Source organism: Schistocerca gregaria, chromosome 5 (assembly GCF_023897955.1).
Source record: "Schistocerca gregaria isolate iqSchGreg1 chromosome 5, iqSchGreg1.2, whole genome shotgun sequence".
Classification (NCBI taxonomy): Eukaryota; Metazoa; Arthropoda; class Insecta; order Orthoptera; family Acrididae; genus Schistocerca; species Schistocerca gregaria.
In genome coordinates, this window is record NC_064924.1 from 557,309,847 (window position 1) to 557,337,244 (window position 27,398).

The following is a 27,398-nucleotide window of genomic DNA, read 5'->3' on the forward strand; positions in this document are numbered from 1 at the left end:
TGTTTTAGTTAGCAGTTATCTTTCAACTTTGGGAGGTTAGATGAAATTTGTAGAAGATGAGCAGGATATCATATGATATTTTTATTTAAAGGTTTCTTAAGTAACCAGAATAAAATATTTTTTTTAAATTGTTTTGCTTTCAGTGTTGGGGCCCTGTTGTCTTTTGTATTTACTAGTCGCCATCCATTTAATACCTATCAAGCAGAATTAGTCTAGTTTGCAAATGACGCAAGTATTATAATCAATTCCAACAGACATATAGCAATAGAAAATGTTGTGTATATGATTTAAAATGATTAGTGACTGGTTTTCTGCAAACTGAGCGTCTCTCAGTTTTTGAGAAATAAATCATATTCCTCTGTGCACGTCAAAAAGTGAAACAGCAGTGGCAAATTTAAAATCTCAAAAGGAGTTAGTAAGCAAGAGAGAATTTTCAAATTTCTTATTTTTGAATATTGATGAGAATTAAAAATATTCAATGGTATGAAAAATGATCATTTGAAGCAAAGAAAGTCTGGAAAACATGGGTTGTAAAACACATACCTTGAGAGCTGTGAGTTTTTCATCTTCTATACTGTGAAACAATTCTCTTCTACTGCTAACTCTTAACTTTCCATATTTTGGTAGGTAGTAGTATGGACCAAAACAAGAAAAAAATGTTGAGTAAACGTGGACTCTTGAGTGCATACCTTAACAGCTATGAGTAGTTGTTCATCATTGCTACTGTGAAAGCTATCTCTTCTATTGAACAAATGTTCATACCTCTCAAGGTATGGATTTTAGAGTGCATGATTAATAACAATTTTTTCTTCTTTCTGTTCATATTACCGCCTCCCAAAACATGGAAAGAAGAGGGCTTGCAGTAGAAGAGATCTGTTTCGCACTATCGAAGACCACGATTTGCTCAGAGCTCTTAAGGTATGGACTTTAGAGCCCATGTTAACTAGACTTTTTTGTTTTGAATGGTTGTTCCTGTCGTAATCCTGAATATTGACAACTCCTCCTGACACACACACACACACACACACACACACACACACACACACACACACACTTTAGAGCTTCTTAAATAACTCATTTCAGCTAGCTTGGAACCTTGAAAAGTGGCAGATGATTAAATTAACATACTTTGCTTCTTTTCATTTAGTAAAGTCATATGGAATTGTATTCTGGTATAACTCATTTTTAAGCAAAATGTCTTCACCTACAAAGGTACATGGTATCACTTGTTTTTTTTGTTTTTTTTTCCCCTAAAACATAACATACACATTTTCTCTCATGAAATTTGTTGTAAATAATTCATTAAACTTCAGAAGAATGACATCCATGAATACAATATTATTAAGAAAATTACCTTCATTACTTTTGATTATAACTGTTTTTAGTTCAGGAAGCAGTGAATAAAGCTGTTATCATCTTTGGTAACTTACTCTATGATATTAAATGTTTGACAGATAAAAAAGTTGAATTTGAAAGTAAGCTGAAAATGTTCCTTCTGGATAGTTACTACCCCATATAAGAATTTCTATTTAGAAACTTGTAGCACATTTAATGCAAAAGTGTTACGTGTTTCATAGTGTTATCAAACTAATTTTCTTTCCTTTATACGAAGTAATCTGTAAATGGTCAGCATGTAGCCGTACTGAAATACTGACTAAGCTAATATTCTTTAAACGTTTTCATTTCACATCACTATGATGTGTCATACAAAGTCACTCATGGAACATATAACTAACTCTCCCTAAAAGGAGCAAAACCTGGTCTTTTATTTTGGTACTACTGTGAATTTGATGTTTAATCATAAATAGCAATTGTTCTTTTACATTTACTGTAGAAAAGTCTGTGCAACAGGCATTGGATAACACACAATAATAACTATTCCTTAAGAATAAGAGACACATACAGATACATTACAGTGAAGACCATTACAATATTTAAATTTATTGGAGCACATGAGTACTAGTGTACCATGAGATTTTTGCAAACTTTTAAATTTTTATTTCATGGGAAATGGTAGTGATAACAGATTGTAGGACTGCAGCTCCAAAATGTCTGTAGTTTCAATAAATGACCGTAACTTGTATGTCATAAATCCATAGCAGGTACTTTCTAATGTGCACTATTTCATATAGTACTATACCAATAATATTATTAGTCTGGAATTTTCAGATATTTGTCTGTGATAAGAAAAAATGATGACAGACATATATGACAAACAAGAACCAGTATTTTGATTTCATTCAATCTGCTGTGTTACACTAATGCATATGTGCTCCTTATAATTATTTACAGTGAACTGTGAACATGAAATGAGTTATAACTAACTTTCTGCTTCCTGGGTTACAGAAAATGAGTGCAGCTGATATAAAACTGATCATTAATTGTAGAGCACCATCTTCCATAACAAGTTCCATGCCATAGTCAAGAGGAGAAGTGACATAAGGTTTGATCAATAAATGAAGCTCGAAAAAGCCTCACATATTTATATACATAGCCATATGCTCTACATTTGTATTTATACAGCCTTGAAAGATTACTGATTGTTTGTAACTGAGTTAGTATTTCATTTTAAATCTATCAATATAAAGTTGTTGACAGATAAAAAAGTTGTTCATTGGATTCAGATAGTGCTTTTAATGTCTATTTTAGAATATGAAACAGTTCTAAAATAGCAAATGTGAATTAAAATACTAATATTCACATAGACCATAACTGACGCACCAACTTCTGGAAATCCAGTATGAAAATACATAAATCAGCTATATCCACTGAATAAAAGCTTCTCAGTGTGAGCAAATGGAAACCTAGTGGTTTATTTTAGTGTTTTACCTACAATGTGAATTAAATTATGTATTTAACAGTTTCTGCAAATAACAAATAATTTTGATGCACAAGAATCACCCCCCCCCCCCCCCCAAATCTCCTCGCCCATCAACTGTCTCCCCCCCCCCCCCCCCCACACACACACACACACATTACCTGTGACGAATCTGTAATTGTACCCTAACACACCACGATAAAGGAAAGAATTTATTTTCCTGTCAATGTAGAACGAGAGACGATAAAATATTTTAATGTGCACTAGACATAAAATCTAACAGTCTTTATTAATTTTGATTTCTGTCCAGATGACTCCACTATTTATTGATCATACCTTATATTAACCAATATTTTATCCTACTATCACCGCTATGTTCACATGCAGGCATGGAGACATTTATAAAAAACAGTAACACTCACACATTTAATGCACTATGTTATCTACGGCACAAGTACAAACAGTGCTGATATGTTCAGGTTTTTCAAATGAGACGTATCATACCAAAGTACTAATGTATAATTGCATGGTCCAACATATTTTCATGAAAAACCTGTTGAGTCTAATTGTATTTGCATTGCAAAATGCCATATTCCATGCTACTGATTCAAAATTTGCAGAATGATCTAATCAAGAATCTAAATTCAGAAGCATGTGATACGGCATTGTGTAGATGATGGGTGATACATTTGACACTTTTTTATTAATTTTTTTGTTGCTAAGGACATGAAACAGCAAGATGGTGACTATGAATGGAAGCAGTTCATGGAATTTCCACAGCAACAAGTTCTGTACTATTGCCACAGTTTTAAACAGGAAATGTTATTATCTCATGAATAAGTTTATCTGGTGTTCCGGAGTTTTCTCTTGTTCTTCTGATAATCCACTGTCTGTCAAAATTTTTATTTAATTTGTGATTTTGTGTTCCAGTTGCTTACTCCTCAATAATTCCCATCCAAAATGTTCTTACACATCTCTCATTTGAGATTCTGGCGGTCCACTAAGAACCAGTAATTCTGTAGCCTTTGTTTCTCATCCTTTCTTTATTGTTAGTGCAGTTCACTACAGAATTAATTTTCTGTGTTAATTTTACATTTGTAATTTATTTCTTAACTATGTGTAAGTGCCTATATAGGAAGCTTCTCTTTATTTGTCCCAAGTTTTTGGTACTGGTCCATGGCTTATTCACCAGGTATATGGCTCTCAGTATCGTCATATGGGCATTTGTTCTCTCATTACTTCTTTTATTATACTGCAAATGTTTAGTTCATTACACTGACAAATAAAGACAGCATTGGTATTTCTTTACTCTGATTATTGTCCTATTCCAGTTTGAGTATTTAAATCTCCAACAACCCAGTTGTTTCACAACTTTTTTTCTCTGTTACCTTCATCTTCAGTATAATCTAATTCTTGCCATTGTGTGTCTCAGATAACCCAGACCTTTTCTTCATAGTCTTTCGACTGAAAAAAATGTACTTAATTTTAAAACTTACTCTGTTGATGTTACAATGAGAGGTCCCAATTATGATCCATGGAAGATGCAGATAAGTTAATAACAATTTTTTTATTTTTGTTATTTTTTAAGCAAATGTTGTGAGCAATCCTGTATTTAATAATGATAATAATACTCCTATAGCTGTGTGGCCTGAGAAAAAAATAAAGAAGAAGAAGTATAAGAAGAATAAATTATTCTTTCTAAATGCTTGTCTATGGCACAGCACCTCTTCTGTTTAATGGTTGGTGACCTCATGTCATGTGCATATTATATTCTGCCCTGGGTTTTCCTTTGATACAGATCTTACAGTTTGAAAGTGCACAGTTCTTTGGTCAGCAATTCCTTTACTTGTAAAGGAATCTAAAGATATTTGTACTTTTTTGTGTTTCAGAATTCTTCTGAAAATCATTACTGCTAATCTGGATTGAAAATACTATCTCTGCTGAAAAAAATGGTGAAATTTTTTTCTTCTCAGGTCATGACATTTATAACACTAAGTTTACTTCATCACAGCAGTCTCCCTAAGTGCATTAAGTGCTATCAACTAGATTCACTAGATATTCACAGTATCTACCATGCAGTTTCATCATTCCCAGATTTCATGAATCCACTTGTGCCTGCACCTTCTCAGCATTCATTTACATATACAGTAGTATGTACATGGAGAAAAATTTACAGTCATACTTGTGCTGCAGAAATAATAAAAAGATGTTACATTGAAAGTTGCAGTAATTATCCAGTGAGGAAGCTAGAAGTAGTGGTGTCTATGAGAGCAATGATAAATGAGAATAGTGAAATTGGTTACAGGAGACAGAACCCATGTGAGTTTGAAGATTTGTGTCACACAGAAGGGACTAGAGGCCAGCTCCTGTTATTGACAGATCCGAGCCCCAGAGCAAGCTTATGGGCTCCTCCCGCCATGCGCCTCTCCCGTGAACACTTGGAGTGACACAGCAACAAGGCTGGCAGCTGCATGGTTTACCTCTGCTGTCTCTTCGATATAGGTGATGTTTGTCTTGACTCCAAGTGGCCAGTCAATATGTAGCATATCCTTATTCAGTTGCAGCAAGAAAACAATAAGCACAAACAAAGCATTGAACATGAAGAAGGCGAACACGGACTTATTCCGTAGCTCTATCAGATCAGCAGCAATTCTTGCCTGAAATAACATATTAAGAAACACATGCACCTTGATTTTTGTATCTTATACTAAGAACTTTCTGAAAAAGAAACAATCGTCAAACCTGTGTAACTATTCTAAATTCATTAGAGTACTTCGATGTAAAGGTCAGTCCTGCTGGACTTCTTAGAGCTGCTGACAAAACAAGGAACAAGTGATCTGTGCTAGCTGCTTTGCAGAAATCACTAAAAAAATATAGAAATAAGAGATCCTTCTTACCTCCTGACTTTCTTCATTAAACGTAATGTTTGTTTTGACTCCAAAAGGCCATTTAATATGTAGCTTATCCTTACTCAGTTGCAGCAAGAATACGATGAGAACGAACAGTGCATTCATCATAAAGAAAAAAAACACAGACGAATCTCGCAATTCTTTCAGGTCCTTTGCTATTCTTGCCTAAAAAATAATAATCTGGGTTCGAAGTTTGAAGAACAAGTAAAGACAGAAGAACCCAAGAGTAATTAGTTATTAGACATGTCTTCAATTTGATATAAGAAATGATTAAGAGCTGCTTGTTTGTTGAGAAGATGTTAACACTTTAGATCAGGTTTAGCCAACAAGAATCCTATGAATGCCTCACAAGCAATGGTATAAAGACTTGGGTGAGCAGAGAGATAAAAGATTCATGGAGCTTGTTAAGAATTGCAGACAAGAGTCAGCAATATGTATTAAAACTTCCAGGCTTGTGGTTCTCACCACACCATTCAGTATTATCAATATTGCACGGGAGCTTTCAGAAGCATTCATACCTCTAAACAGGTGTGTTGGCTCTTCCTGATTTAAAATAAAATTTAGAACATAAAGGACCCATAGGATTTGAGGAGGTTTTTGTATAGCATAAGATAGAAAAAAATATTATTTACAGTTTGCAACTATCTGCAGAAGTTTTGAAAACAAAAATGTTAGTATTACATTGTCCAGTGTTATACAGGTAGTTTCTTTTTTCTTATTGGTTTTCAGCATGGTAATGAGGCTGGAAATGAAAAGAACCACTATCAGACATTCAGGATACTGTTAGATGTGTTAAGGAATTTTTTATATGTATGCATTTAACCAGAATAGCAATCAGTACAATGGAAAATGTTAGTCTTGTCATTAATGTCATTCTGACTTGTCAGGGTCACTGAGATTAATGTTAGTAAAGGAAATATAGACTTATGAAGCCACACATTCACTTAAATCTGAAAATGTCGGCTGTTACTGGTAGGATATGTATTCTAAACATTAAGACATTCCCAAATATTCTGTCATCAAAAATGTTAGAAAGGAATTGAAATAGTAATTTGTACAAAGAAGACATTATAAATATGGCTTCTGTCATAATAAAGGGTAAAAATTTTGCTATAATAGTACACAAGTGCTCTTAACTATTAATGGTAGTGACTGATTTTATGTAATAAAATGCTACTATTTACACTTTGCGCCACAGGAAAACAGAGTTTCATTTAGACTTTTGCAGAATCTGTTTCTGAGTGACAGTAAGAACTTGAAGTCAAGTTGCCATCTTACACTGTTCATTCTGACATGGACCACACAAGAAATAAGTGCATTTGGAGGACACTGAAGAGAGAGTCTTATATTTCTTAATATTAGTTTCTATTTGTAAAAACTATCAAGATGCAGCACTATAGCTGAGGTAAATAGCAACTGAAAAAATAAATAGATATAGTGGACATTTCCAGTTTTCAAGTAGACCATAATGGAAAACCCTTCAAAAATAGAAATATAGTAGGAAAGTTCTGTAGAATGTAAATAATTTAGGAGTAAAGGAGACCACTCAGCGAATAATAGAAGTGTTGAGTCGTTGACAGGCACATGCAAAGGAGAATGAAAGGTAACAAGATTTCACTCTCTTTTGAGAGTAGCTGCTGATGACTCAACACTTCTGCTAATTTGTGATTGATCTCCTTTACTCTTAAATTATTTACCTTCAAAAATGTAGAATGATAGGTACATTGATAACTAGGTTTCAGACTAACAATGGCTCATTCCTCCAGCTCAAAGAGCTAATGTATATTCGTACATAAATTCCCTGATTTGTTATTCAAAGAATACCAAAGACAGGAAATTGGGAACATCTTAATGTTAGCAACTAAAGGTAGAACCACAGAAATGAAGGGACTGATCGAAATTTTGTAGCAGATTATCTTATAAAAAATCACAGTAAGCATTCAGTAAAAGGCATAAGAGAGCAGCAGAAACTCCAGAAAACCAGATAATTCTCTAAATAGCCCAATGTAGTAAATAGAAAAGCATAACTTCATAGCTTGATAGTGTCTAGAAATAATCTTATTGAGAGCAGACTAACAGGAAGGCAGTCATACAACCCCAAATTATTATTTTTTTTACTGAAATTGCTTATTTGTGCCACTAACCAAACTGTGCTATAAGTGAAATGGGTTAAGCCTTGCTTGATAGATGAAGGAAGATAGCGTAAAATAGTTTCACAAAACATCACAACAAGCTTGAGTTTCCGTAACTGTCAGGCATTCTTCTCAGAGCAGAATTTCAAAGGAGATAGTTGAACCTGAACTAAATAAATTTCATATTTGTCAATATAAGTAACTGATGGCTCAAAGTTTTAAAAAAGTACAAGTTATCAAATAAATTAATATTACTAGTTAATAGTTAGTGTGATTAAAGTGCAGTAATTCACCTTTCCTCAGTTCCTCAGTAGTGAACAGTTTGCCTTGGAAGCAATAAGTGTACTAAAACAAATAGCTAAGTAGCAGTTTCGTTCACAGAGTTTGTGAGACTGGGGAAGTTATGCAAAAATTCCCATGTGTAAATTGAGGATATTCAAACATTTTATTTAAGGGGTCATTCACTTCAAATTTCATGGCTTATTATGATATGCAACATGTTTAATACACCACTCGAGATATGTTTATGTCAGAATTCTTCTCCCATGTTTATCCTAAATTTATTCGTATACAATTCATACTAGGATTATCGTTTTCAATTTTTCTCTTCTTGCCAATCCTTCTATTATGCTGTCTGATTTATTCTCCTTTTTACCCCCATGACATCTCTTGTCAGTATTCCCCTTCATGCATTTCCTAAGGTTCTGTTGCTTTTAGACATAATACATATATCATTTTCTATGTCTACAAATCTCATCATGTTCCACATGTGACGCTCTAAGAAGAAAGCTTGGCCAATTTAAGAACTTGGGCTTGCTCAGATGTCTATAAGAATTTCTAACTGAATAGTAATCCATTTTCCTGGTGAAAATTTATGTCCATTTCTTCCACATTTCATTATAATATTTCATGTTTTTTTTTTTTTCTAGTTAAGAATTGAGTGTAAATTTGATTTGAGACAATAAACTACTAAGCATAGTTTCATTTTCTGGTGAAAGATTGCTTTACCAGGAAATGAGATAATAAGAAGAATAAAGTTTGTTTTCTGTGTGTACGGCAAGAGAAAGAAAGCATCAAACAGTGAGTGTTGATTATTTCAAATTGTTTCCCAGCTGCAACAAATCTAAGTAGGTATTATACTAATACTGTCAACTTGAGAAAGCTATTGTTTCTAATTAAGCCATCATACTGTAAGGCATGAATGTTGCAATAAGCAGCAGCTCAATTATATTAAAGCAAAACTATGATACTTTTTCATATAAATGTTTCCCAGATAGATCTGACAAGTTAACAAGTAACAAAAGCTGCACAGATCTGCTATTAACCATTTAATTTTAAAGGAAAGGCTGTGTGACAACTATTGTGAGCCAATATCCAAACAAAGCAAATGTTTTTGCCTTTTGTTAATATGCCTTACCATCAAATCTGGAATGGCAGTGAAAAAGAAATAATTTTATACTGTTTTAAAGGAAAATAAGTTGTGGACACATATTTTTGCTGTGGATCATAGGAAGACAGATAGCAAGGTACAATTTCTCACTGAATATTACATTTTCAGAGGCAAAAATGTTTTTTTCCCCTAAGTAGAATATATTAGAATACACCTGCCAACCACTTTTTATACATTGCCATGACTCTTACAGAATTCTTAGCAACAAGATTTATATTTGAAAGATAAAGTAGGCCCATTGTGTGCTTGTTTTCTAATCTGTCATGTGGATATGTGATCAACATAGAACTGTTTAAAATATGTAGGTTGAATTTGATATTCATTAACTATTTGACTCCAGCAAGCCAGTTTGCTTTACTGTATACTGGTTCTTCTTGAAACCTGTTATTTACATGCTTAGTAATCTGACAAATGGAACGAGCAGTAAATAAATATTACATCTGCATTTGAGTGAAACAAAAGCTGCAGAATGTTATCAAAAAACCAGCCATGAAGAAGAATTCACAGCAATGTGGACCAGACAAACTACACCGAAGAAAGAAGGTATCATGATGTCAGTACTGCAACTATAAACCTGTTTTATTGATCAGAAATGTTGTCTCAGTGACTGCAGATGTAACAGGGGAGCCAGACACATAAGAAACTTCAGCCACATCAGAAACTAAGCACAGTTCCACAGCAATGGCTAAAGAAGTAGCAAGGGAACCAGACACAGAAAAAGATACAGCTGCAGGTGAAAATCGGAGAATAAATTGAGTGGGGAAAAGGGAAACAGTGCTTCCCACACACCTGACTGATTTTTTATTGACTTGAGAGAAAATAAATCTACAGGATGAGCAGTGATGAGCAAAGTTTGTCTGTATCCCATGAAAATAAATCTTCCTGCTTAAATAAACAGCAAAAAATGAAAAAAATGGTCCAATTCTTCTCATGCATTTAAACATTCAGTACCTGGAAATAAACGGCACTTGCTACAGGCTGTCATGGAGGAACATAATCTGTATGTTCTGACAATAGTAGAACATGGCCTAAAACAGGATGAAATAACATACTTTAATTTGGATGCCTATTCCGTAGTACGTAATTACTGTAGGCAGTTTCAGAAATGTGGTGGGGTAACTCTTAAAGTTAATCAATATATTAAAGTAAAAGAACAGTTTTTTTTTAAATAGTACTGCATAGAAGGGTCATTTGAATTAGTTGGCACTGTGATACATTATGAAGCGTTCATGAAAAGCACAATGAAACACTGAGTGTTGGGTGCTATTGCCCACCTGATGAAGGTTTGATCATTTCTTCAAAAGCCTCAGTAAGATAATTGGTCTAGTTGGACCCAATGACCTCCCAATACTGGGCGATTTAAATATCAATGCAAAGTCTCATAATATTAGTAATTTAAAATGCTACGACAAATGGGAAGACTACAATGTAGTAGGAACTTAAGACAAATTTTATGCTCTCATGTTTGTCACACACTCTTTCCACTCATAGTTACAGTTAAAAGCACAGTAATGTGATGAATTAGGCAACTACCATCACATACACAGTCATACACTTTATGTCATGAAATCAAAGTGATAATCTATGAAAATAAGAATTAAATGTGAGCAACAAAATATATGAATCCATATTTTGATAGTAGATGGATCATTCACTAAAGCAGTATTTATGTTCTCATTTAATATGATCCAACAATAAAATTAAGTCTTGTGTCAGATACCAGTACAGGGTACATCTATTAATACATAAAATTTTCATCCAAATAGTGAGAAAAACTATTAAGACCTGAAAGACTGCCTCAGGATATAATGAACGAAAAGGAAGAGTATAGTGAAGAAGAAGTGATGTAAACAGTACATTTTTCATATATGACATTAAGGAGAAGAAATGGTGAATACTTATGTATTATTGTTATTCATTCAATTTGGTCTCTATTGGATCATGTAAATTATTACTTCTGCTTTAGCATATGGTTTTTCCAATAATTTTTCATTCAGTCAAAGTGCTGTTGTTTCTGAACTTCTGACCTTTTCACTACATTTTCCATTTTTGTTTTGCTCTGGAGATAGAAACCTGAAAGCTTCTATTTTAACATATCTCCATTATGTTCTACAAACTTCATCTCTTTCAGACCACTTCTGATTTCTTGAGCCACTTGAACCAGGGAGATTTTAGGTGGTTGAGGTGTTCAAAAATTCTCCTACATACCTTGTTCTCATTCATCCAAACTAGATGACTGCAAAACATTGTTCTATGTTTTCTCATTGTTACATTTAGTTGTTCAGTTTTCTTGTACAGATGTGCATTACTCGTGTTACTTTATTATCCATTATGTTTTATTGGCTCCAATATTTTTTCTTAGGACTTTCTCCAGTTTTTTCCATGCTTTCTATTTCTCCTGTCTAAATCAATACAGTCTTTGGCTGTATAGAAGCATTCTCAGTTTTATTACTGTAACTCAGTGCTGTAAGTTTGCTTAAGAGGAGGTAGATTTCTTATTATATGCTTCCTTAGACAACTGAAGGGCTATTTCCATCTTTCTTGCTCTTTGTCTATTAGCCTCCCTGTCATGGCTATTCTTCTGTATTACCTCCCAAGATATATAAATTTACTGATTGTTTTAATTTTTGTAATCTGTGGTCACGAAAATTGTTGTATCTTTTATGTTTGTTATATGTACTGTTTTTGGGTAGTTCAAAGACCTTTTTTTGCGTGTATTCATTTTTCCTCTTGTGAGTGTTGTGTCACTAGCCAGCACTGCAAGATTGTTGGCAAAAGTACTCTACTCTAAGATTCTTGTTTCTATAGTCCGGTTGCAACTGGTCATTTATTCCATTCTCTCTGAGTTCTCATTCTCATTCTTGGATCACCTTTCCAAGAAAGCAGTTGAACAAAATAAGGAATATACCCTCTTCTTGTCTAACTGCTATTCATGCACTAGCTTCAGGTATCTCTCCTAAAAATGTAACTTTGGATTTTATGTTTATTAATGTTTCGAAGATAATGTTTCTTGTTTTTTACTCCTTCAATATTTGAAACAGAGGTATTATGTCAACATAGTCGTATGGTTTTTTGAAGTACGCACACAGTGAATAGGACAGTCATATTGCCATTTTGTCTTGGATTATGAGCTTAAGACTCAGGATCTACTCCTCACATGACCTACCCTTCCAAAATTCGCCCTGATGCTCTCCTATCTTATCATCTACTTAATTCTCTAGTCTATTATGAAGTGCATATAATAGAGGGAAACATTCCACGTGGGAAAAATATATCTAAAAACAAAGATGATGTGACTTACCAAACAAAAGCGCTGGCAGATCAATAGACACACAAACATACACACAAAATTCAAGCTTTTGTAACCAACAGTTGCTTCGTCAGGAAAGAGGGAAGGAGAGGGAAAGATGAAAGGATGTGGGTTTTAAGTGAGAGGATAAGGAGTCATTCCAATGAATGACTTACCTTAGGGGGAAAAAAGGACGGATATGCACTCGCACACACACACCTATCCATCCACACATTTACAGAGACAAGCAGACATATTTAAAGGCTTTCCCCCTAAGGTAAGTCTTTCTTCTCATTGGATTGGAATGACTCCTTACCCTCTCCCTTAAAACCCACATCCTTTCGTCTTTCCCTCTCCTTCCATCTTTCCTGACAAAGCAACCGTTTGTTGCGAAAGCTTGAATTTTGTGTGTATGTTTGTGTTTGTTTGTGTGTCTATCAATCTGCCAGCACTTTCATTTGGTAAGTCACATCATCTTTGTTTTTAGATCTATTATGAAGTGCTTTAGAAAAGATCTTATAAGTAACTGGTAACATTGATATTTGTCTATAGTTTGGCACCAGTTTTTCCTCCTTTCTTATGAAAAGGACGAATTAATGCATACTTCCAATCCTTTGGAATTTCTTCTCTTTTACAGAACAGAACTAAAATTTCCAAGGCTCTTTTAACTTTTCAGAGCAGAAGTAATTACCTTCCTGGTGGCTTGCTAGAGACCTAAAACTGATAGAAAACTGAGTATTATTTAAGTCAGAGAAAAGCTGGGCTGAGTTTTGTGTGAAACTGGAATAAGACTGTAAAAGCAACAAGAATCTGCTGTACAGAATAATGAAAAATAAAAGAATAAATTTGCTTCAATAAAAGCTCTGGAGAAGGACAATGGAACAATCACCTGCAGGTATGAGTGTGTGTGAAAGAAGATGAAGAAGTATTTCGTACAGATGTATGTTGGAATGGATCTGACACAGAAAGAATTGAGAAAGTCAGAAACTCTGAAGAAGAGAGAAGTAAATTATGTCACTGACTTGGGGTGAAGTTCAAAATGCCTTGAAGAGCATGAACAAAGGTAAATCTTCAGGTGTAAATTAAGCAAGGGCTGACATAATAAAATGTGCTGCAATTCAAGGTTTCCACTGTTTGTATACGATAATAAACACTGTTTGGGAAGAAGCAAAAGTCCCTGAAGACTGAACTAAAGGCATAATTGTATCCATCTTCAAAAAAGGGTGCAGGCAGAAATGTGGAGACTACATGAGAGTCACACTCTCATCCTACAGTCTTAAGTTGACAGAGATAATAATTTAACCACTGCTTGGGGAAGGACAGTTCAGTTTAGAAGTGACAGAACAACAACAGATCTCACTTTTGCTGTTAGAATGATAATGGGAAAAAAATATGGGAGAAAAGAAGAGAGCTCATCTTTACCTTCCTAGATTTAGAAAAGAAAAATGGCAGCTTGCCAAGAGACAAATTAGGAAAATGTTTATTTAGGTGGAATGTACTAGTCACTTACCAGCAAAGTAAAAATGTTGTAAATCACTGCCAGAGTTGTATCCAGAGAGAAGACTATTGTTTCTAACTGGTTTACCTCAAGCAAAATGCCAATGAACACTTTGTCAGGCATATTTTACCAATAATTACATACACCCTTGAAACCTGTAACAACAACTGTAGAGACAGTAGTGGACTTCAGGCTGCAGAAGTGAATCCTGAGGTCAGTGCTCCAAGATACAAGGAAAGGTATGATCCAGAGTGAAAAGAGGTATCACAAAACACAAGCAAAACAACCACTTATTACAAGCATAATAACATCAGTTTTGTGGTCATGTAAAGAGAATGAATCAAACAAGAACAGCAAAAAAGTAGCTTGGAAAGGAACTTGAAGGCAAGAGACATAAAGGCCCACCAGGCAAACAACAGATCACTCATGTAAAATCGGATCTTGAAGAAAGTGGAAAGTTGTGTACCTGGACAATCAGGTAACTGGAAAAGGTTAATGAACATTATTATTATTACTAAGTTTCAGTTTTGCATTCATTGGAAATTGAAATCACAACTGGGAAAGAAGAAATTAACTGATGAGGATCTTCCCAACATTTGTGTGCAGTTATGTGGAGGAAAGGATTACTGGATCAAAAGCAATAAGTGACACAAGTTGCATGCATCTGTAGGAGCGAGCATATGTGGGTTTCTTTGGTTAGCTTCTTTCTAAAATAATTTTGAAATATCAGAAATGGCATGTTTTACGTGGACAGTTACAGTATTTATTTACCTCACAATCACAGTTTCACTGTATGTGCTACTTACAAATTACCATTTCAAAATGGCACACAAGCCAAAGTTGCAATTTTTAGATAAATAAATTCAGTAACAATACAAATGGAAGATGTTTATGAAATACTGTAGAACCATGGACCCAAGTAAGTAGAAAATATCTGAAATTTCAGATTGATAATACACATGCATTTCAAAGTCCACAGAGAGATGTTCTGTATATGATCTATTAAAAAATAACAAAGTAACATAACTAATATTATAAATATTTAGCAAATGGAGATCATTCTATACTTGTTGCTTATTTTCCAAGCCAGGTAATGATGTAATGCTTACTTTAGTGAATGATCCCTACTATCTTTATTTAACTGAAAGATAAAAGGAAATATTTCAGGTGGAAAATCAACTTGACGTTTTGTATGTAATAAGTATTGAAAAGATTTCAACCTTCTCAGCCTTGTCCTCATCAATTGGATACAGATACTTTTCCAGAAGTTCTTCCCAGAACTGCCTTTCTGCCTGAGAGATATAATCCACCTCTCCTTTCTTCAATGCTTTGTCTTCTATCCATAGAGGATTCACATTATCATCACGTTCTTGTTTAGGTTCTGTGCAAGAAGGAAGTACATCAACATAAAACTCTGTTATAATATTGTTAGACTGTAATTTCGATTAAGATTCACAGTTAATTTATATTCCTCATTCATTAAGCATGTACAACAAATTCAGGCTAATATTAGTAAACAGATTTGAGTTCAGTATTTATTTTTATGTTTTGTTTTGTTGCTAGCATGATTACATTAAGTAAATGATATATTTTGTGAATATCTTTGCCCTCAGTGCCAAAAATAACAATCTTATACTGTTAGGAATATTGTGATTAGGGCAATTCTGTTTCTTCTGAGTTTAAGGAAACAATTGTATATCTGGAACTAATGTAAGCAGAGATTTGTAGCATATTTATTGTGCATGATGCAGCTGAGATCTGTGTTTCCTGTTAAAAACACAACTGTATGAAAATGGTATCAGCTTATGGACGCATGTTTGCTACTTTTCTTTATTATGCAGTGGACAAAATCATAAATAAACAAAACATTTAAAATGTTAACATTAACATAGCATTGGCATTACCATGTATTATGCTAGCAGTCAACCTACCAGAGGCTTCTGTCTCACTGTCTTCATCATGAATTTGGTCCTCTTCAGCTGGATCTTCAGCCAGTGATCCTAAATGATGATCTTTACTGTTCACAGAAGTTGTTCTTCTGCGACCAGTGACATGACCGCTTGGATCCAGGACTCTGAAAGCAAGTATATAATATTATGTTCATAAGTTCAGCACTGTGACTTGTCACTGATGAGTGGTTAAGAAAATTAGCTTCTGTGAGGTTGTATTAATTTGACATGATTAACATTTTTCTGAACACAGTGTGTCACCAGAATGTTCAATCAATAAGGAACAAAGTGCAATAATTGGAAAATTATGCTACAAGCTATACATAGCTTGGTTCCCAACATTACTGAAAACAGGTGGAAAGGAAGTGGAACTGAGTACATAGTTTTACTAGCATGTTACTACAGAATATCATTAAAATGAGAGATGGAGACTTACTTCTTTAGATTAAAAGAGACATAAATTCATAGATAGAAGTGATATGATTTCTTTGAGCAATGTAAAGCATTTTGACCTATCAATGGTAGAGTTAAAGGAACAAAATATACATATACTGTGCTTATTAGGTCTTCTAATGGTGATGTTAATATCTTTTTCACTAAATGAATGCAAGTGCTAGACCAGATATGTAATCCCAAAGATCATATTCTTGTTTGTGGAGATTTAAATGTCAATGTGATGAAAGTGGATGAAGTCAGCAACAGTTTCTTCAATAACTTGTATAGTTGTTGTTCTCATTATGCGTAATAAATGCAACAAGAATAATCAAACACTTATCTTCAATTAAAGACCACTTTGTAACACATATCAACGAGAAATACTGTGAGGCAGCTGTTAAAAACCTAGGAGTACCAGTCCATTTTGGTCAAATAGCAAAATACAAAATATCTCCAAAGAAACAAACAAAAGTGCTTAGCTACAGAAGGGTATTTTCAAGAAGAGTGCTGATGACCAACCAGACAAGGTTGAAGTACATCCAGGAACACACAGTAATGAAAAATTTAATAAATGCATTACTATATTTAAACTAAAATTTGAGGAAACATTTCCTAAACTAATACATTCAACTGAAGAGTGTAGTAGAATGAACTGCGCAACAAAGGGTATTGGAAAATCCTCCGAAGCTTTCAAATACCTCAGCTCTATCAAATATAATGAGAGTTACACAGCCATCATATAACTGTTTCCTCAGGTAGAAAAGGGTGTCAGGAAACTGCTGCAGGAAGCTAACACCATACATACTCAAACAATAAAGGCAAAGTCAGTTGCAGTGTAGTTAAACAAGAGACTGATAGTGCAGAGACAAAGCAGGTAAACATAAAAATCGGAATAACAGATAAACCTAAAGATCTGGCCAAATTTGTAAACAACTGCTTTAGTACTGTATCAACTAAAGTGCAAGAAAGTCTTCCAAAAACAATGTCCACAGGTTTAGACCAGGTTCCAATGTGTCCACTGAAAGACTGCACAAGCAGCATAAAAGCACCTATAATAGACATTACAAATATTTCACACTCATCTGGTTCCTTCCCAGATTATCTCAAGCATGCAAAAATTCTACCCATCCACAAAAGAGGTGAAAACATGGAGAATTACAGACCAGTTTCATTAGTATCTTCTGTTTCAAAAATAATGAAAGATAAACAAACAACTTAATGTGAAGCATGCAAAAGGTGTTTTTCTTTTTGAACTGCTATAATTTAAATACCAACTTCATTTGGTTTCAGGTCTGGAGAGGGAACAGAAGCTGCTGTAGCAACACTTACAGAAGTAGTTTTAGAAGCCCTGGATAAAGGAGAACAAGTAAGGTATTTTCCTAAACCTTAGCAAAGCATTTGACACAGCTGCTCATGAAATACTTCTTGGTAAACTTGAAGCACTAGAAATAAGGGGTTTGTAAATAAATGATTTATGTCTTAGCCAGCAGACAGAGAGCAGAGAGTAGAGATAGCCCAACTTTCAAGATCTCTCAGATCCAGACTGTTTGAACATTGAAGCCCCCCAAGGGAATGTATTAGACCGATTACTCATTTCATTTACATTAATGACTTCCCACTGTGTGTCACACAAGGTGAAACTGTTATTTGCCGATGACAGAAGTATCATAATTACACATAGGACACCAAAAATGGTAGAAGAAAGATCTGACTAGGCACTTATGGTGGTCTGCAAGTGCTCAACAAACAAGAAAGTAACTTTTCATGAAAAGAAGACTAATAAGATGAACTTTTATGTAAGTGAGAAACCTAATACAGCAACACTTAAAGTACATAATGAGCTCATTGGTGTGTGTGGCTAGCACAATTCTTTTACATATGTATGTTGATCACAATTCAAATGGGTGAACATGTCAAAGCAGTCAGGAAAAGAATCAGTACAGCATGCTACGCTGTATGAATACTAAGCACAGTGTCCAATAGGTCATGCCTAAGGACAACATACTTTGCACATACACATTCTGTCATCAGTTATGGCATTATATTCTGGGTACAGATGCTCTGATATGGAAAATGTGTTCAAATGTCAAAAATGAACTATCAGAATAATGAGCAAGAGACACAAAAGGACCCACTTCAGTGAACTATATAAATAATGGGGTATTTTGACAGTTCGAAGTGAATACTTCTTTCAAATTATTGTTTTGACATAGAAACTGTTGGGCAGTATGCTGTAAACAGCTTTGTACATGATCGCCAAACAAGATGATTGCAAATGCGTCATGGGCAGGAGTCAAGTAACTTTTCTCAGTTGTATAGTTTCAACCAATGGTATACAGCCATTACCAGAGAAGATTGACATGTTGTGCAACCTGTCAAAACCTACAGACTACAAACAACTTCGGCATTAGCTTGGTACGGTAGATTTTTACCAGCGTCATGTACCAATTACCTCTGAAACACAGGCACCGCTTATAAATGCATTAGCTAGCAAGAGCCCACAGGAACACAAAAGCTACAATGGACACCAGAAATGACCAAAGCTTTTGGCAACTTACGAAGAAGTTTAGAGGAGGCAGTGTTACTCGTGTTAGTGGCACACCCCATACCTGCAGCACCATAGAATATTTTAGTAGCCACCAGCCAGGTCACCATTCGTGCAGCCTTGCAACAACAGGTCGATGGACATTGGCAACCTCTTAGTTTCTTCTCAAAGAAGCTGCAACTCCAACAGAAAAAATGGAGTGCATATGACAGAGAGTTGTTGGCAATATATGAAAGTGTCAAACATTTCCAATCGTATATTTAAGCCAGACCAGTAACAATTTTCACTGATCGTAAACCTATAGTGTCAGCTTTCAGCAACATAGGCAATAAGTGCTCGCCAAGGCAGTACTGGCACATAGAGTTTGTCAGTCAATTCATCATGGATACAAGGCACATCAGAGGTGTGAAGAATCTGGTTGCAAATTACTTTCCTTGTGTTTGCAGTGTGACCAGTACAATAAATTATGACGAGCTTGCGACATTGCAGGAAGTAGATCTGGATCTACAGAAGTTATTGTCAGACCACACAACAGGGTTACACTTACAGCCAATACTCATGCCAGGAAGAAGGCTTAAGTTATGGTGCAATATATATCAAAACAGAATTCTCACCCATACATTCCACAACAATTTCATAAGCAGTGTTTGACAGTGTTAATGGCCTGGCACACACAGGGGCAAATGCCACGATCAAGTTACTGACAGCACGTTTTGTCTGGCCATCAATTAAAAAGGACACCAGGGAATGGACTCTCACAGGCCTACAATATCAACGCTGCAAAGTAGGATGACACATTCACATGTAAATTGGGAATTTCACTGGATTACTTGCAAGATTTGCCCATGTCCATCTTAACTTAGTGGGTCAACTTCCACTTTCGGATGGCTGTAAATACTTGTTAACAGTAGTAGAGAGATACATGAGAGGGGCGGAGGCCATTCCAATCACTGAAATAGCAGCAGAAATGCTTGCAAAGGCATTTGTCTCTCAATGTCTACCTCACTTCAGGTGCCCATTCATATCACAACAGATCAAGGCCGTTAGTTTCAGTCTAGTCCGTTCAACAAGCTAGCTAATTTATGTGGGTTCCAACACCACCATGCAACAAGCGACCATCCAGCAAGCAATGGAATGGTGGAGAGGTGGCACAGGATGTTGAAGGTAGATCTCATCTGTCGTCAGAGAAGCTGGACGAAAGCATTACCATTGGTTCTACTTGGATTATGGATCTCATACAAGACAGACATCAGTGCCTCAATGGCGGAATTGGTGTGTGGGGAGCCATTGAGAATCCCGGCAGATTACCTAACCACCGTCGCATCACCAGTGCCAAAAAACCTCTCATCAGTGATAAGTAAAATCCGTGAGCATGTGGAAACAATGAGAAGGCCTACAGTATTTAGACATGGTGAGTGACCAGTTTTCATGCATAAGGCATTGGCAGACTGTACACATGTCATGCTCCACACAGATTCAGTCAGAGTGCCACTACAACCTCCATATACTGGACCTTATCAAATAGTATGATGCGACACTAATACTGTGGACATCTCATAGAATGGCAGAACTATTAGAGTGTCAATAGAGAGGGTAAAACCAGCATGGGTCTTGCCAGGATTGGAGAATGATGACACTCAACAAGATGAGAAGGACCAAAGTTTGGAACTCACTACACATGATATGGCAGACGAACCCATGGCAGGGGAACATGGGACGATAACGCAACAGCCCACACCAGCACCTTCATTTTTGCAGCAACAAGTTGTCCGTACAAGAGCAGGGTGACAGGTGAAGTTTAAGTACCCATTCATTCCGGGTGCTCCGCACTTTAAGGGGGGAGGGGGGAGGGGGGGAGGCAGGGGGAGGGGGCAGGAGGCATGTAGGAACATGGCAGTAGCCAGTGATGTGTGCTTCGTTTACTCCATGCAAGTGCAGTGGGCATTAGATATAAGTTTTTACTCTTTGACTTTTAGTTCAGTGAGTCTGCTTTTCCAAGTCGACAAAATAAATTGTTTTGTGCAAAGCTGTATCTGGATTTAATGTATTGCCTACACCTGTTTTAAAGTGTATTTATTAAAAAATAGCTTTCACTCATTTAGGGAGTTGATACAATGAAAATTATTGCAAATAAATAATCAGATTGACCAATTACAAAGCAGCCAAAGAGGATGGAGTATGTCTGTAAACAATATGATAGCTGTCTAGTTCACAAATTATGCCATATAACCTAATATATTTATCATTGGCGATGTTTTCTGATTCATTTCTCTAGTTTGAAACAAGTTTGTTCTTCTTCTTTAATCTTGCCTAGTGTAATTTAGTGATAAATGGTCTATATATGCCCACATCATGGTCATCTTATGTATATCCTGTTTTTGCCCTAGTATTTTTATCTTATGTACCTCTACTAAAAATAATGCATATAAATACATACAGTGGCATCGTCCATACAAAGAAATTTGTCTACAGCTGAATGAATGAATAAATAAACGAAATAAAAATGTATAATTGAACAATCTTGGCCAAACAGTAGAACAATAAAGTAAAATAGTTGTTCTGATATAAGGCATTTTATTGCAGTTCTGTTAACAAGGAAAATGGTTGGGAATCTTTACTCTTTAACAGCAGGCACAGAAGAATCATATAGTGGAGATGCTGAGTCACAGACAGATAAAACAAAAATATTGCTACAAAAGTGAGTTTCGGCCAAAAGGCATTCTTCTAAGTAGACAACACACACAATTCTCACAAGTGCAACTCACACACACACACACACACACACACACACACACACACACACACACACACACACACATGACCACTATCACTGGCCACTAAGGCCAGACTGCGAGCAACAGCATGTGATGGGAAAAGGAATCTGGATGGTGCATGTAAGGATGTGGCTGAGGCAGGAAGGGGAAGGGATAGCAGGGTAGGGGTGCGGGACAGAAAGTGCTGCTTATGGGAGCATACAGCATTTAGTGGGGCTGTGTAGGGCAGCTAGGTGCAGTTGGGAGGTTAGACCTGGAGGTAGAGGGGGGGGGGGGGGGGGGACAACAGGGGAAGGGAGCTGAGAAGAACAGAAGTTAAGAGACTGTGTATGCATTGGTGGAATCTCCTTCTCACTTTTTCATCACTAACCCTACCATTCAGATTCAAACCAAAACCAACACCGAACTCTGCTGTCTCAGTTCACTGCTACATCCAACTGTGGTTCACATCTAACACACCCAAATCACTCCATTTTAACATTTCAGAATTTATTAACCTTGAAACTTGCCTCATTATCATTCTCTAAATCCCTCGACATGAAAGTTAACCTTACATCCACAGAAAGAACCGCAGAGCACCACATAAAACTGATCCTGACTTTATAGTCTTACCTGCTAACAAAGGCTACACCACTATGGTTTTGAACCACAGAGCTTATCTGGTGGAAGGAGTCTGTCAGCTGTCATATTTGTTCACCTACAAAGCCTGCCACAGTGACCCCATTCCAAAAATCCAATAGGACCTCCAGTCTCTCCTCCTATACTTAAGCCCATCCCAAAACCTGTCCTCTGAGTCTCTCTCCTCACCTCTACCACTCCCCACACTCCTACCTCCTACATGCTTCCTAAAATCCATAAACCTAACCACCCCATTGTGGCTGGTTACTGTGCCACCACTGAAATAATCTCGGTTCTCATAGACCAACATCTTCAGCCTATTACTTGGAACCCATACACTTCTCTATCCTCCTACATAAAAGACAACAATCATTTACTCTGCCAGTTCTCCACTGTTCCTGTTCCTTTACCACGTGGTATCCTGTTCATTGCCATTGGTGCCATCTCTCTTTACACTGACATCCCTAATTCCCATGGCCTTGCCACTGCTGAACACTACCTTCAACAGTCCCTGATGGATTCCAAAACTACAACCTCCTTTCTGGTCATTATGACCAACTATATCCTAACCCAAAATTACTTCACTTTCAAGGCATCACACACAGACAAATCCATGGTACAACAATGGGCACCTGCATGGCACCGTCCTATGCCAACCTATTCATGGGCCATCTAAAGGAATTCTTCCTAACCACACAGAATCCCAAACTCCTCACCTGCTGCAGGTACGTTGATGACATCTTCGTGACCTGGGTCGAAGGTGAGGACACCCTATCCACATTCCTCCAGAGCATCAACACCTTCTCCCCCATTCACTTCACCTGCTCCTCCTGAACTCAACAAGTCATCTTCCTCTATGTTGACCTCCACCTCAAAGATTGCTACATCAGACCTCCATACATATCAAACCTATCAACCACCAGCAATATTGCCACTTTGACAATTATCACCCTTTCCATACTGAGTAGTCCCTTTCCTTTCAATGTAGCCACACTTGGCCATCACATATTTACTGATAAGCAGTCTCCTCCAAGTATACCAAGGGCCTTCTGAGGCCTTCATGGACAGAATTTGCCTTCCTAACCTTGTACAGATACAGATCTCCCATGCCTTATGTCTCTAGTCAGCCATCACCTCCCAAAGTCCCGCCATCCAGCTACAAAGGAGTGCTACCCTCAGTACTAACTCAGGACTGGAACAACCTACCACATTCTCCACCAGGGTTTCAACTACTTCTTGTCGTGCCCTTAAATAAAGAATATTCTACCCACTTTCCTTCCCACCCCTCCCATAGTGGTGTTCCACTGCCCAAAAAACCTATACAATAACCTCGTCTACCCCTACTCCACCCTTGCTCCCAACCTCTTGCCTTACGGCTCATGTTCCAGTAACAGATCTAGATATGAGAGCTGTCCCATACATACTCCCACCACTAACTACTCTAGTCTGGTTACAAGCATCATCCATCCCATCAAAGGCCTGCGAAATTACTCATCGATCTACAAGCTGCATTCTACATGGGCATGACAACCAATAAGCTGCTGTCCATGTGATTGGACACGGACAAACTGTGGCAAAGAGGTAGCTCGACCACCCAGTTAATGAACTATTTCAGCACAACATTCTTCACTTCAAAGTCTGTTTCACAACCTGCATCATATGGATCCTTCCTACCAACACCAACGTTTCTGAACTGCACAGATGGGAACTCTCCCTGCAATATATCATATGTTCCTGTAACCCCCAACCTTAACCTTCATTAGTCTTTCTCCTTCACCCACCTACCCCTCCCCGCTTCCACACCAGCATTACACAGCCTTCTATTCCAACAACATACCTGCACTCCCTTTACTTCCCTCCTTTTCTGTCCCCCCCCCCCCCCCCCTCTCCCCCGGCCCCCTCACAATCTAATCCCCAAACTAGATCCATCTGCACTACATTGTCCCCACCAACCATGTATTCTTCCACAAGCAGTGCTTTTCACTTCATCCCTACCCCTACCCTGCTACATCTTCCCCTCACAGTCCGAGCCTCCTCTTTTAGCCCCACTACTCAGATTGCTTCTCCCATCATGCTCACAATCTGGCCTCGGTGGTCACAGACAGTGGTATGGGAATGTGAGTAGTGCTTGCATGAATGTTGTCCACTTTAGAAGAAGGCCTATTAGCTGAAAGCTTACTCGTTTAGCAGTATTTTTGTTGTACCTGTCTGTGACTTCACATCTCACTACATGGTGAGTAGCAATCGATCAATGGTAGGCAATGAAAACCTTGTAACTCCAGTTTGTTACATTTTGCAGGTGAAGCAAAAATGGATTCATAAAAAAATAATATGAAGTGATACGGAAAGTTGTTACATGTATAATTGTATAGTAGAAGCCTAGTTATTGACAGATTAGAGAAATCCATGCACTTTCAAATTTCTCTTTGATTATGTAGTTACTGATAACTGGAATTACAAGTTTTCACAAACAGATGGAATTATGAGGTTTTCATTCCCTACCATCACTATCCTTTTCTTAATATTGTCATTATTCTATACTGGATTTTCCATTGTTTGACCCAGAACAGCCATTACCAATGACTATAAAGTCATAATGAAACTTAAATTTTTCATTATACCATATTTTGCCAGGACTTATCTCCAATTATTATTAGTGTTTATTAAAGGAATATCATATTATATTTCATATATGTATGGTGTAAATGATTTTGTGAGTATTTGTAAAAGATGTGATCTGGATTTCCTAGGAACAGTTTATAATTGCATATAGCATGACTTTGTGGCACATGGCAGAAAATGGGTTTGTTTGCACATGGCACATGTCAGAAAATGGGTTTGTTTGCAGCAATACAAGAATTGATATGAACAATGTGATGACATCTGGAGTACCATGTATTGTATTGTTAGCAGGGTGACCATTGTTTCAGCTTCTCTTGATATGACAGCAGACATACTAAAAGTGGTGTACTCAGTGATAACATTCACTTTTTGGAAAAGGGCAGGGCCTGTGTACAGTATACCATAGGCACACCAATGTTTGGAGGCTCTGAAGAGAACAAACATTGTCAGATTGCAGCCATTATTGTCAAATGAGTGCAAAACTTGACCTGATTGTGTGGGTACACAATGTGATCACCTCTGATTTGCATAACCAGTAATTTTGACAGCAACTGTTAAATTTGTGATGTGTTAAGGCTGGTGGCTGCACACTATATTTGAGATCTCCATGATGTTATCTTTTAACATAATAATGCAAGACTACTTGTTACCCATGCTGTCTTGACCTACTTTGATACAGATGGTGTCCAACTCACCCCATAAATTTAACCATGCAACTTTCCCACTACACTGTACAGACACAAGAAGTAAAATTTCATTATTTTCTATCCTTTGTGACGTTACAGTGTTGATGGCCAGCAGTTTATTTTTGTCATGGTATCATCTGGCACAGTATAATTTTTGTTGTATGTCATAGTTACTAATCTGCATCAGGCAATGCAGAGGATGATAAAAGCTTTTAATACACTTGCATCAAGGGATAGAGGAAATAACAATTCTGTATATCAGTCTATGTCATTTTCACAATAATATTGTATTCTGTGATCGTACAGGAATTTTTTTGGAAGACTAGAGTCAAGAAATTTGTGTTCGTTCATTTAATTTATTTTGAATATTTATTTTTTCTAGTTTCTTATATATTATATAAGAAATAAATATATAAATCTGCTTCTTTCATTTCTAGTGCAATGTTTTCAGTTAGAAGCCATACATAATCTCTCTCTCTCTCTCTCTCTCTCTCTCTCTCTCTCTCTCTCTGTGTGTGTGTGTGTGTGTGTGTGTGTGTGTGTGTGTGTGTGTGTGTGTATTTTTCCCCGCTATGTGATGTGGACTTTAAGAAATACTGACCTTTCCATTGTTTCCAAACGCTTCCCAAGAGAATCCAGAGATTCTGCAATCCTGAGGAGTTGTTGCCTCTCATCAATTGGCTTGGGATGTGTGAAAAACATACATTTGAAGAGGCCAGCGAAGGAGATTTCAATGGATCCTTCTTCATTGTCATCACCTCCACCACCTCCTTGAAGAAAGCCCAAGAGAGACTTTTGCCTGGCTTTCTTCTTTGCTTCTTCAGCTTCTTTCTTTTCTTGCTCTATTTCCTAAAAATGTGAAGTCATTTGTTCTGTCAAATGAACACTGAATACAAATTTTTTTATTAAATGTGCAACAGTAAAATAGTTGTAAGCAATGATTTCCTATTTTAACCATAAGTGTCTATTAGCATTTCCTACTAGAAGCATCGAGGTTTCCTGAGCTCTGTATTCAGTTGTTAACCTTGTGAAACGTTTCTATGCATGTAACTTAAATGTATATCACTGATTGCAGGAAATCATTGACTGATCTGAATATGTACAATTATGATAGAAAGTATTTAATTTCAAAAGAACATTAAGTTCTTTATTATATACAAGCCCATATTTATCAGCAAGATGATTATTCTTTCAAAACACTCAATTTAAGAAAAGAAGAACTAAGTATCCCAATTCATATCTCACTGTTAAAACAATGAAAACTATTATTATTAGGAGATCACTTGAATTACTGTAACCTGTGACAGTATTATGAAAAGGATAGATTGCTACTCACCATATAGTGGAGATGTTGGATTGCAGACAGGCACAACAAACTGGCCAAAAGGCATTCTTCTGAATTAGGCAACATACACACGTACATCCATGCAAACATAATCACGTAATCACTGTCTCTGGCTGCCAAGGCCAGCCAGACAGAGTATATGTTGTCTAATTCAGAAGAAGGCCTTTTGGCCAAAAGCTTACTTGTTTAGCAGTCTTTTTGTGATTCACCATATCCACTATATGTTGAGTAGCAGTTTACACTTTTCATAGTATAGTCATTATTTCATTGTGAATTTTCCATTGTTTTACTGTGACCTGTAGTGAACAATGGAAGCAAAATACTGCAT

At 36.5% G+C, this 27,398-nt stretch overlaps 1 protein-coding gene across 2 annotated transcripts in view; it reads right to left on the reverse strand.

The window, feature by feature from the left end:
- Positions 1-27,398, reverse strand: part of LOC126271949 (chitin synthase chs-2) — a 318,553-nt gene that overhangs the window by 13,904 nt on the left and 277,251 nt on the right. Inside the window, exons 17-20 of one of the 2 annotated variants that reach the window (XM_049974380.1) lie at positions 26,327-26,574; positions 16,028-16,170; positions 15,317-15,477; positions 5,299-5,475 (exon numbers count right to left, since the gene is read on the reverse strand). In XM_049974380.1, coding sequence (XP_049830337.1) covers positions 5,299-5,475; positions 15,317-15,477; positions 16,028-16,170; positions 26,327-26,574 — 729 coding nt within the window. Of the gene's footprint in view, positions 1-5,298; positions 5,476-5,715; positions 5,893-15,316; positions 15,478-16,027; positions 16,171-26,326; positions 26,575-27,398 lie in introns of both variants that reach the window. The other variant, XM_049974379.1, reaches the window with a different exon arrangement.